The 12,271-nt window shown below is 66.7% G+C and overlaps 1 protein-coding gene across 2 annotated transcripts; it reads left to right on the top strand.

Annotated features, from left to right (window-relative positions):
* The first annotated feature begins 250 nt into the window (after positions 1 to 250).
* LOC140483385 (centriole, cilia and spindle-associated protein-like) lies at positions 251 to 11,000 on the top strand. 2 transcript variants are annotated; one of them, XM_072581620.1, is made up of 3 exons: positions 251 to 655; positions 8,730 to 8,971; positions 10,009 to 11,000. In XM_072581620.1, the coding sequence occupies exons 1-3, from the start codon at positions 391 to 393 to the stop codon at positions 10,249 to 10,251; spliced, it is 750 nt and encodes a 249-aa protein (XP_072437721.1). In that variant the 5' UTR covers positions 251 to 390; the 3' UTR covers positions 10,252 to 11,000. The 2 variants fall into 2 exon arrangements, with proteins under 2 accessions (XP_072437721.1, XP_072437720.1); XM_072581619.1 differs by having other exon boundaries at positions 254 to 655; positions 8,709 to 8,971.
* Positions 11,001 to 12,271: the final 1,271 nt, after the last annotated feature.

Below are 12,271 nucleotides of genomic sequence, written 5' to 3'. Positions count from 1 at the left end.
GCCCCTCTCCCTCACGCCCCACCCCTCAAACCCCGCCCCTCTCCCTCACGCCCCACCCCATAAACCCCGCCCACCCCTCAAACCCCGCCCCTTTCCCCTCACGCCCCACCCCTCAAACTCCGCCCCTCTCCCTCACGCCCCACCCCTCAAACCCCGCCCCTCTCCCTCACGCCCCACCCCTCTCCCTCACGCCCCACCCCTCTCCCTCACGCCCCACCCCTCAAACCCCCGCCCCACCGCCCAATTCTTCTGACCAATCAGGAGGCAGTGACGTTGGCGGGTCATGAGGTCAATGGCGGCCTTCGGGCCTGTCACCAGTTTGAAGCCTCGGACTTGATTTGCGATCCCACCCGCAACAAGGCAGTTTCTGATCGGGCCCAGGTTGTGGAGATGGCCAAGCGGATGAAGACCGAATACATGAAGCAATTCCGGGGGCCGAGCTGGGAGGTTTACGGCAGTTGTTACTCGGCGCTGCTGGAGTATCGCGGCATGAGGCGACTCCTCGAACAAGCCCATGTTCCGTGGATCTGGGACTCGGCCTCAGGATCCAGCTCCGGCTCCTCCACACCCGGAGAACCGGCAGAGCCGCTACCCGAGGACTCTCCCCACACTCACGGCCAGGGAACGGCGGCTGAGCCACCGGCCGCGGCGACAGGTAAACGGTGGGAGCGGGGTGGGGGGGGGGAGCGTAGGGGGGAGCGTAGGGGGGGGGGGAGGAGTGGGGGGGAGCGTAGGGGGGAGCGTAGGGGGGGGGGAGGAGTGGGGGGGAGCGTAGGGGGGGGGAGAAGTGGGGGGGAGCGTAGGGGGGAGCGTAGGGGGGGGGGGAGGAGTGGGGGGGAGCGTAGGGGGGGGGGAGAAGTGGGGGGGAGCGTAGGGGGGGGGAGAAGTGGGGGGGGAGGAGTGGGGGGGAGAAGTGGGGGGGGGAGGAGTGGGGGGAGAAGTGGGGGGGGGGAGAAGTGGGGGGGGGGGAGGAGTGGGGGGGAGAAGTGGGGGGGAGCGTGGGGGGGGGGGGGTGGGGGGAGCGTAGGGGGGGGTGGGGGGAGCGGGGGGAGCGTAGGGGGGGGTGGGGAGTGTGGGGGTGTGTGGGGGGGGTGGGGAGCGTGTGGGGGGGGTGGGGAGCGTGGGGGGGGGTGGGGAGCGTGGGGGGGGGTGGGGAGCGTGGGGGGGGTGTAGGGGGGTGGGTGGGGGGAGCGTAGGGGGGGAAGGGGGGGGAGCGTAGGGGGTGAAGTGGGGGAGCTTGGGGGGAATCGGGGTGGGGGAGCGTAGTGGGAGAAGCGGGGTGGGGGGAGCGTAGTGGGAGAAGTGGGGGAGCTTGGGGGGAGCGTAGTGGGAGAAGCGGGGTGGGGGAGCGTGGGGGGGAGCGTAGTGGGAGAAGCGGGGTGGGGGAGCGTAGTGGGAGAAGCGGGGTGGGGGAGCGTAGGGGGAGAAGCGGGGTGGGGGAGCGTAGGGGGGAAGCGGGGTGGGGGGGATCGTAGTGGGAGAACGGGGTGGGGGGGAGCGTAGGGGGGAAGCGGGGTGGGGGGGATCGTAGTGGGAGAAGCGGGGTGGGGGATCGTAGTGGGAGAAGCGGGGTGGGGGAGCGTAGTGGGAGAAGCGGGGTGGGGGAGCGAGGGGGGGAAGCGGGGGGGGAAGCGGGGTGGGGGAGCGTGGGGGGGGAAGCGGGGTGGGGGGCAGCGTAGGGGGGGAAGCGGGGTGGGGGGAAGTGGGGTGGGGGGAAGCGGGGTGGGGGGCAGCGTAGTGGGGGGCAGCGTAGGGGGGGGAAGCGGGGGGGGGCGGAAGCGGGGTGGGGGGCAGCGTGGGGGGGGAAGCGGGGTGGGGGGAAGCGGGGTGGGGGGCAGCGTAGGGGGGGAAGCGGGGTGGGGGGCAGCGTAGGGGGGGGAAGCGGGGTGGGGGGCAGCGTAGGGGGGGGAAGCGGGGTGGGGGGCAGCGTAGGGGGGGAAGCGGGGTGGGGGGGCAGCGTAGGGGGGGAAGCGGGGTGGGGGGCAGCATGGGGGGGGGGAAGCGGGGTGGGGGGCAGCGTAGGGGGGGGAAGCGGGGTGGGGGGCAGCGTAGGGGGGGGAAGCGGGGTGGGGGGCAGCGTAGGGGGGGGAAGCGGGGTGGGGGGCAGCGTAGGGGGGGGAAGCGGGGTGGGGGGCAGCGTAGGGGGGAAAGCGGGGTGGGGGGCAGCGTAGGGGGGGGAAGCGGGGTGGGGGGAGCGTGGGGGGGAAGCGGGGTGGGGGGCAGCGTAGTGGGGGAAGGGGGGTAAGGGGGTGGGGGGGATTGTAGGGAGGGAAGGGGGGTGGGGGGAGCGTGGGGGGGGGAAGCGGGGTGGGGGGCAGCGTAGTGGGGGAAGGGGGTGGGGGGGATCGTAGGGAGGGAAGGGGGGTGGGGGGGATCGTAGGGAGGGAAGGGGGGTGGGGGGGAGCGTAGGGGGGGCAAGGGGGGTGGGGGGGAGCGTAGGGGGGGGCAAGGGGGGTGGGGGGGAGCGTAGGGGGGGGCAAGGGGGGTGGGGGGGAGCGTAGGGGGGGTGGGGGGGGAGCGTATGGGGTGAAGCGGGGGTGGGGGGGAGCGTAGGGGGTGAAGCAGGGTGGGGGAGAGCAAGCGGGGTGGGGGAGCTTGGGAGGGAATCGGGGTGGGGGAGCTTGGGGGGAAGCGGGGTGGGGGAGTTTGGGGGGGAAGCAGGGTGGGGGAGCGTGGGGGGGAAGCAGGGTGGGGGAGCGTGGGGGGGAAGCAGGGTGGGGGGGAGCGTAGGGGGGGAAGCAGGGTGGGGGGGAGCGTAGGGGGGGAAGCAGGGTGGGGGGGAGCGTAGGGGGGGAAGCAGGGTGGGGGGGAGCGTAGTGGGTGGAAGCAGGGTGGGGGGGAGCGTAGGGGGGGAAGCAGGGTGGGGGTAAGCAGGGTGGGGGGGAGCGTAGGGGGGGAAGCAGGGTGGGGGGGAGCGTAGTGGGAGAAGCAGGGTGGGGGCGATCGTAGTGGGAGAAGCAGGGTGGGGGCGATCGTAGTGGGAGAAGCGCGGTGGGGGAGCGTAGGGGGGGAAGCGGGGTGGGGGAGCGTAGGGGGGGAAGCGGGGTGGGGGAGCGTGGGGGGGGGGAAGCGGGGTGGGGGAGCGTAGGGGGGAAGCGGGGTGGGTGGGAAGCGGGGTGGGGGGAGCGTAGGGGGGAAGCGGGGTGGGGGGAGCGTAGGGTGTGAAGCGGGGTGGAGGAGCATTGGGGGCGAATGCGGCGTGGGGGAGCGTGGCTGAGCCACCGGCCGCGGCGACAGGTAAACGGTGGGAGCGGGGTGGGGGGGAGCGTAGGCGGGGGGTGGGGGGAGCGTGGGGGGGGGGTGGGGGGAGCGTGGGGGGGGGGTTGGGGGAGCGTAGGGGTGGGGGGGTGGGGGGAGCGTAGGGGGGGGTGGGGGGGGGTGGGGAGCGTGGGGGGGTGGGGAGCGTGGGGGGGGTGTGGGGGGAGCGTGGGGGGGGGTGGGGAGCGTGGGGGGGGGGGTGGGGGGAGCGTGGGGGGGGTGGGGGGAGCGGGGGGAGTGTAGGGGGGTGGGTGGGGGGAGCGTGGGGGGGGTGGGGGGGAGCGTAGGGGGTGAAGTGGGGGAGCTTGGGGGGAATCGGGGTGGGGGAGCGTAGGGGGAGAAGCGGGGTGGGGGGGATCGTAGTGGGAGAAGCGGGGTGGGGGGAGCGTAGTGGGAGAAGCGGGGTGGGGGGAGCGTAGTGGGAGAAGCGGGGTGGGGGGAGCGTAGTGGGAGAAGCGGGGTGGGGGGAGCGTAGTGGGAGAAGCGGGGTGGGGGGAGCGTAGTGGGAGAAGCGGGGTGGGGGGAGCGTAGGGGGAGAAGCGGGGTGGGGGAGCGTAGGGGGAGAAGCGGGGTGGGGGGAGCGTAGGGGGGAAGCGGGGTGGGGGGGATCGTAGTGGGAGAAGCGGGGTGGGGGGGATCGTAGTGGGAGAAGCGGGGTGGGGGAGCGTAGTGGGAGAAGCGGGGTGGGGAGCGTAGTGGGAGAAGCGGGGTGGGGGAGCGTAGTGGGAGAAGCGGGGTGGGGGGCAGCGTAGGGGGGGGAAGCGGGGTGGGGGGCAGCGTAGGGGGGGGAAGCGGGGTGGGGGGCGGGGTGGGGGACAGCGTAGGGGGGGGAAGCGGGGTGGGGGGGCAGCGTAGGGGTGGGGGGCGGGGTGGGGGGCAGCGTAGGGGGGGGAAGCGGGGTGGGGGGGCAGCGTAGGGGGGGAAGCGGGGTGGGGGGCAGCGTAGGGGGGGGAAGCGGGGTGGGGGGCAGCGTGGGGGGGGGAAGCGGGGTGGGGGGCAGCGTAGGGGGGGGAAGCGGGGTGGGGGGCAGCGTAGGGGGGGAAAGCAGGGTGGGGGGCAGCGTAGGGGGGGAAGCGGGGTGGGGGGAGCGTGGGGGGGGAAGCGGGGTGGGGGGCAGCGTAGTGGGGGGAAGCGGGGTGGGGGGCGGGGTGGGGGACAGCGTAGGGGGGGGAAGCGGGGTGGGGGGCAGCGTAGGGGTGGGGGGCGGGGTGGGGGGCAGCGTAGGGGGGGAAGCGGGGTGGGGGGCAGCGTAGGGGGGGAAGCGGGGTGGGGGGCAGCGTAGGGGGGGGAAGCGGGGTGGGGGGCAGCGTGGGGGGGGGAAGCGGGGTGGGGGGCAGCGTAGGGGGGGGAAGCGGGGTGGGGGGCAGCGTAGGGGGGGGAAGCGGGGGGGGGCAGCGTAGGGGGGGAAAGCAGGGTGGGGGGCAGCGTAGGGGGGGAAGCGGGGTGGGGGGAGCGTGGGGGGGGAAGCGGGGTGGGGGGCAGCGTAGTGGGGGAAGGGGGGTAAGGGGGTGGGGGGGATCGTAGGGAGGGAAGGGGGGTGGGGGGAGCGTGGGGGGGGGGAAGCGGGGTGGGGGGCAGCGTAGTGGGGGAAGGGGGTAAGGGGGTGGGGGGGATCGTAGGGAGGGAAGGGGGGGTGGGGGGGAGGGAAGGGGGGTGGGGGGGGAGCGTAGGGGGGGCAAGGGGGGTGGGGGGGAGCGTAGGGGGGGGCAAGGGGGGTGGGGGGGAGCGTAGGGGGGGTGGGGGGGGAGCGTATGGGGTGAAGCGGGGGTGGGGGGGAGCGTAGGGGGTGAAGCAGGGTGGGGGAGAGCAAGCGGGGTGGGGGAGCTTGGGAGGGAATCGGGGTGGGGGAGCTTGGGGGGAAGCGGGGTGGGGGAGTTTGGGGGGGAAGCAGGGTGGGGGAGCGTAGGGGGGGAAGCAGGGTGGGGGGGAGCGTAGGGGGGTAAGCAGGGTGGGGGGGAGCGTAGGGGGGGAAGCATGGTGGGGGGGAGCGTAGGGGGTGGAAGCAGGGTGGGGGGGAGCGTAGTGGGAGAAGCAGGGTGGGGGGGATCGTAGTGGGAGAAGCGCGGTGGGGGAGCGTAGGGGGGGAAGCGGGGTGGGGGAGCGTAGGGGGGGAAGCGGGGTGGGGGAGCGTGGGGGAGCGTGGGGGGGGGAAGCGGGGTGGGGGAGCGTAGGGGGGAAGCGGGGTGGGGGGGGAAGCGGGGTGGGGGGAGCGTAGGGGGTGAAGCGGGGTGGAGGAGCATTGGTGGCGAACGCGGCGTGGGGGAGCGTGGCTGAGCCACCGGCCGCGGCGACAGGTAAACGGTGGGAGCGGGGTGGGGGGGAGCGTAGGGGGGGGGGGTGGGGGGAGCGTAGGGGTGGGGGGTGGGGGGAGCGTAGGGGTGGGGGGTGGGGGGAGCGTAGGGGGGGGGTGGGGGGAGCGTAGGGGGGGGGTGGGGGGAGCGTAGGGGGGGGTGTGGGGGGAGCGTAGGGGGGGGGTGTGGGGGGAGCGTAGGGGGGGGTGGGGGGAGCGTGGGGGGAGCGTAGGGGTGTGGGGGTGGGGGGAGCGTAGGGGGGGGGTGGGGGGAGCGTAGGGGGGGGTGGGGGGAGCGTGGGGGTGGGGAGAAGTGGGGGGGAGCGTAGGGGGGGGGAGAAGTGGGGGGGAGCGTAGGGGGGGGGAGAAGTGGGGGGGAGCGTAGGGGGGGGGGAGAAGTGGGGGGGAGCGTAGGGGGGGGAGGGTGGGGGGGAGCGTAGGGGGAGGGTGGGGGGGAGCGTAGGGGGGGAGCGTAGGGGGAGGGTGGGGGGGAGCGTAGGGGGGGGAGCGTAGGGGAGGGTGGGGGGGAGCGTAGGGGGAGGGTGGGGGGGAGCGTAGGGGGGGGAGCGTAGGGGGGGGGTGTGGGGGAGCGTAGGGGGGGAGCGTAGGGGGGGGGGGAGCGTAGGGGGGGTGGGGGGGAGCGTGGGGGGGTAGGGGGGAGCGTAGGGGGGGGTGGGGAGGGTGGGGGGGGGTGGGGAGGGTGGGGGGAGCGTGGGGGGGGGAAGCGGGGTGGGGGGGCAGCGTAGTGGGGGAAGGGGGTAAGGGGGTGGGGGGGATCGTAGGGAGGGAAGGGGGGTGGGGGGGAGCATAGGGGGGGCAAGGGGGGTGGGGGGGAGCGTAGGGGGGGCAAGGGGGGTGGGGGGGAGCGTAGGGGGGGTGGGGGGGAGCGTAGGGGGGTGGGGGGGAGCGTGGGGGAGGGTGGGTGGGGGTGGGGAGGGTGGGGGGAGCGTGGGGGGGGGAAGCGGGGTGGGGGGCAGCGTAGTGGGGGAAGGGGGTAAGGGGGTGGGGGGGATCGTAGGGAGGGAAGGGGGGTGGGGGGGAGCGTAGGGGGGGCAAGGGGGGTGGGGGGGAGCGTAGGGGGGGTGGGGGGGGGGAGCGTAGGGGGGGTGGGGGGGGGAAGCGGGGTGGGGGGCAGCGTAGTGGGGGAAGGGGGGTAAGGGGGTGGGGGGGATCGTAGGGAGGGAAGGGGGGTGGGGGGGAGCGTAGGGGGGGTGGGGGGGAGCGTAGGGGGGGTGGGGGGGAGCGTAGGGGTGGGTGGGGGGGGAGCGTATGGGGTGAAGCGGGGGTGGGGGGGAGCGTAGGGGGTGAAGCAGGGTGGGGGAGCTTGGGAGGGAATCGGGTGGGGAGCTTGGGGGAAGCGGGGTGGGGGAGCTTGGGGGGGAAGCAGGGTGGGGGGGAAGCAGGGTGGGGGGGAGCGTAGGGGGGGAAGCAGGGTGGGGGGGAGCGTAGGGGGGGAAGCAGGGTGGGGGGGAGCGTAGGGGGGGAAGCAGGGTGGGGGGGAGCGTAGTGGGAGAAGCAGGGTGGGGGGGGAGCGTAGTGGGAGAAGCAGGGTGGGGGGGAGCGTAGTGGGAGAAGCAGGGTGGGGGGGATCGTAGTGGGAGAAGCGCGGTGGGGGAGCGTAGGGGGGGAAGCGGGGTGGGGGAGCGTAGGGGGGGAAGCGGGGTGGGGGGAGCGTAGGGGGGGGAAGCTGGGTGGGGGAGCGTGTGGGGGGGGAAGCGGGGTGGGGGAGCGTGGGGGGGAAGCGGGGTGGGGGGAGCGTAGGGGGGGAAGCGGGGTGGGGGAAGCGTAGGGGGTGAAGCGGGGTGGAGGAGCATTGGGGGCGAACGCGGGGTGGGGGAGCATGGGGGGGGAAAGCGGGGTGGGGGGGAGCATAGGGGGAGAAGCGGGGTGGGGGGGAGCATAGGGGGAGAAGCGGGGTGGGGAAGCGTAGGGGGAGAAGCGGGTTGGGGAAGCGTAGAGGGAGAAGCGGGATGGGGAAGCGTAGGGGGAGAAGCGGGGTGGGGGAGCGTAGGGGGGGAAGCGGGGTGGGGGAGCGTGGGGGGGGAAGCGGGGTGGGGGGCAGCGTAGGGGGGGAAGTGGGGGGGGGAAGCGGGGTGGGGGGCAGCGTAGGGGGGGAAGCGGGGTGGGGGGAAGCGGGGGGTGGGGAAGCGGGGTGTGGGGCAGTGTAGGGGGGGAAGCGGGGTGGGGGGCAGCGTAAGGGGGGGAAGCGGGGTGGGGGGCAGCGTAGGGGGGGGAAGCGGGGTGGGGGAGCGTAGGGGGGGGAAGCGGGGTGGGGGAAGCGGGGTGGGGGAGCGTAGGGGGGGGAAGCGGGGTGGGGGAGCGTAGGGGGGGAAGCGGGGTGGGGGAGCGTGGGGGGGGAAGCGGGGTGGGGGAGCGTAGGGGGGGAAGCGGGGTGGGGAAGCGTAGGGGGAGAAGCGGGGTGGGGAAGCGTAGGGGGAGAAGCGGGGTGGGGAAGCGTAGGGGGAGAAGCGGGGTGGGGGAGCGTAGGGGGGGAAGCGGGGTGGGGGAGCGTAGGGGTGGAAGCGAGGTGGGGGGGAAGCGGGGTGGGGGGGAAGCGGGGTGGGGGAGGGAAGCGGGGTGGAGGGGAAGCGGGGTGGGGGGGAAGCGGGGTGGGGGAGGGTGGGGGGGAAGCGGGGTGGGGGGGAGCGTGGGGGGGGGAAGCGGGGTGGGGGGGAGCGTGGGGGGGGAAGCGGGGTGGGGGGGGAGCGTGGGGGGGGAAGGAGGGTAGGGGGGTGGGGGGGATCGTAGGGGGGGCAAGGGGGGTGGGGGGGAGCGTAGGGGGGGCAAGGGGGGTGGGGGGGAGCGTAGGGGGGGTGGGGGGGAGCGTCGGGGGTTGGGGGGGGAAGCGGGGGAAGGGGTGGGGGAGCGTAGGCGGGGGAAGGGGAGGGGAAGCGGGGTGGGGCAGCGTGGGGAGGGGAGCGGGGGGTGTGAAGCGGGTTGGGGCAGCGCAGGGTGGGGTGAAGGTGTGGGGGGGAGCGCAGGGGCGTGGTGAAGCGCGGGGGAAGTGGGGTGTGGGCAAGTGGGGTGTCCGGGGGGGGGGGCAAGCGGGGTGTTTGGGGGGGGGGGTGGAAACGGGGTTGTGGGGGAGCCAGGGGTAGCGGGGTGTGGGGGCGGAGAGGTGCGGGGTTCCTGAGCCGCTGTTTGATTTCTGGTTAAACAGAGACTGAATGTCTTCCTGAAGCCAATGAAAAGGGTAAAGACGAAGAGCCGACAGCGAATGAAAGGCCCCTCCAGCCTGAGGATTGTTGCCCAGTGCAAAAGACCAACTTGCAAACATCAGCAATAACCCCTCGGTCCACGGCAGCACTCGGTACCCCGAAGGAAACTAAAGCTCCGTTTGCGATGTTTGGCTGGGCTGAGAGAGATGCTGAGGTTGGATGTAAGAAGACACACAACGTCAGCGCGTCAGCTTTGAAAGGACAGGTATAAAGATTGGATTAATATCCAGAGAAAATACTGCAGACATTCCTAGAGAATGGGAGCTCTCATTTAAAAAGAATGAATTTCCAACTTCTGATTATCAGTGCAACTCTCCTCTTCTAGGGAGCAGTGGGTGCTGCATCCCTGGGTATTGTTGGCTGGGCCAGCGATGAGCTGCCTTTTTGAACCACTGGAGTCGGTAGGTTGTAAGGACATCCAAAGTGCTACAGAGGAGTCTAGGTTTAATGGGGTGCGAACTGGAAAGTGGATTTGTTTGGATGGATGCAGGGAAGGCATAAAAGAGGTGGTGATATGTTAAATAGCAGAGGAAAGCGTTAGATTACAGGATGGTGTAGATGGGCAGAAATTCCCGTTCTGTTCTGTTCTAACAGTGGCACATGGAATTTGAATATTCTAATAACTCTAAAAAATGTGAGGAGATGCATTTTTAGAGGACAAACAAGGCAAGAGGGGACATGTTGAATGGTAAGACGCTTGGAAGTTCAGAGGAACCTTTGTGTCTTGTTCACATAGCATTTGATAGATAGGGAGGAGATTTTCTCTTTCGTATAGGGGTCAGTAACCAAGGATACAGTTTTACAGTAAAGAGCAGGAGTTTGAGGGGGGATTTGAAAAAAATCTGTTGGGTATCTGGAACTCTTTGCCTAAAGGGTGGTGGGGGCCATAACTCTCAAGACACAAGAAATATCCATAGCAGAAAGGCGCAGGCAAGGTGATGGAAAATGGGATTGGAATAGATGGATGTTTGATCACTGATGTGGACACGTTGGACTGAAGTGCTGTAAAAGTCTTTGACACTAGATCCAGCTTTTGTTTTTTTTAGGGGGGTGTAAATGACACTAAGAGAAACCTTGCCAACAACTACTATGTGAGCAAATGAGGACAAAGGTTATAATTGGAAAGATATTTAAGCTAAATTGTAAACAACACGCATAAAAGGTCTTGGCTAATATTCATTAAACTGTTATCTTTGTAAACAATGCAGTCTTTTTCCATAGTGAACTTTCTCTTTCTGACAGATTTATGAATCTGCAGTACGTGCTCATCACAGGCGTCAGGTACAGAAAGCCGTGTGTACACCTCATAGACGACCCTGTGGTAAAGTGACATCGACCACCCACTTTCGTGCCGGGCAGTGTAAATCCTCTTTAGAACGTAAATCACTTTCTGATCACTTGCAAGTTCGAATGTTGAAGCCTACTGGAGCAGAAGATCCCTGGCTGTCTGAATATATGAGATGTTATTCATCACGGTCACTCTGAGTCTTAGCAGCTTCCTGTTGGATAGAGCATGGGCCAATAGAATAGTTTATTTATTCTGGTCTGTTTTGGGCTCAGTACTGGGCCCTAATTGGAGTGTGTATTATGAGAGCTGATTCATGGATAATGCATAATTAGCAAACACTGGAATTGTTTTGCTGATTTGTAGAAAAGTTCCAGTGATAGTATTGGTGCATTGTCTTCAAATCACAACACATAACATTGACAGGACCACAGAGTCCCACTTCAAAATTGGGACATTTATTTCCTTGTGTTACAATTATTTTCCAAATTGATAATTATTGACTGTTCTGATTACTGTCAAATATGCAATGTGTACTATTGAGAGTTTCATTAGTTTGTAAATGGTAGATTGCACATGAATTTTTGTAGCTCAGTATTATTTTGCACAAATTGCTTAATTGCACTGGTAACCTTTAACTGTAGTTTTGTCATAACAGTATGCACTATCGTATAATGAGTGCACATCTTGTAAAGTTCATTGGGCTCTTTTCTATAGGGGTTCATATTTGTAACCTTTTTACACTTTTAGGGTTCCCTCTTGTCATTGTAGATAATCTGGTCATGATCACATTACTCTTTTGTACATTACAACAGTGACTGCTTGTCAAAAGTACCTAATTAATTTGTAAAGCACTTTGGACAGAAGGAGGTTTGTGAAACGTGCTGTAAATAGAAAGCATTGCTTATTATGATGTGTACCTGCTCAATAAATACATTCATTTTTGTGATTGTGCTCCTTTTTGTTTGCAGGCAGTGACTTTTCTTTTATGCAAATAATCTGCCTTGTGAGGTGATCATAGCATGATTGGAGATTTCGACACAGGATTTACACACAGTGCTTTTCCCTGTCAGGGGACAGGTAGCAATAGCAAGTTAACAACATAGAAAGTAGGAGCAGAAGTAAACCACTTGGCCCTTCAAGCCTGCTGCGCATTCATTAAGATCATAGCTGATCAACCAACTCAATAGTCTGTCCCTGGCCCTATCTGCTCCCAGGAGGACCAGTTCCAATACCGTACAACCCAGATGGGCCTCCTTCTTCAAAGACTGCAATTTCCCCCCAGATGTGATCGATGATGCCCTCCACCGCATCTCCTCCACTTCCCGCTCCTCTGCCCTTGAGCCCCGCCCCTCCTATCGTCACCAGGACAGAACCCCACTGGTCCTCACCTACCACCCCACCAACCTCCATATACATCGTATCATCCGTCGTCATTTCCGCCACCTTCAAACGGACCCCACCACCAGGGATATATTTCCCTCCCCTCCCCTATCAGCGTTCCGAAAAGACCACTCCCTCTGTGACTCCCTCGTCAGGTCCATACCCTCCACCAACCCAACCTCCACTCCCGGCACCTCCCCCCTTACTTCCCTCCAAGGCCCCAAAGGATCCTTCCATATCCGCCACAAATTCACTTGCACCTCCACACACATCATTTACTGCATCTGCTGCACCCGATGTGGCCTCCTCTATATTGGGGAGACAGGCTGCCTACTTGCGGAACATTTCAGAGAACACCTCTGGGACACCCGGACCAACCAACCCAACCACCCTGTGGCTCAACACTTCAACTCCCCCTCCCACTTCACCAAGGACATGCAGGTCCTTGGACTCCTCCATTGCCAGACTATAGCAACATGACAGTTGGAGGAAGAGCGCCTCATCTTCTACCTAGGAACCCTCCAACCACAAGGGATGAACTCTGATTTCTCCAGTTTCCTCATTTCCCCTTCCCCCACCTTGTCTCAGTCATATCCCTCGAACTCAGCACCACCTTCCTGACCTCTCCACCCCCACCTCCACTCTGGCCCATCACCCTCACCTTGATCTCTTTCCACCTATCGCATTTCCAACATCCCTCCTCCCTACCTTTTATCTTAGCCTACTGGACACACTTTCCTCATTCCTGAAGAAGGGCTCATGCCCGAAACGTTGATTCTATTGCTCCTTGGATGCTGCCTGACCTGTTGCGCTTTTCCATACTTTGATCCCCTTAAC

This window comes from Chiloscyllium punctatum, chromosome 11 (assembly GCF_047496795.1).
Source record: "Chiloscyllium punctatum isolate Juve2018m chromosome 11, sChiPun1.3, whole genome shotgun sequence".
Lineage (NCBI taxonomy): Eukaryota > Metazoa > Chordata > Chondrichthyes > Orectolobiformes > Hemiscylliidae > Chiloscyllium > Chiloscyllium punctatum.
Note: the sequence above shows the minus strand (reverse complement) of the source record. Positions and strands in the feature narration are given on the sequence as shown.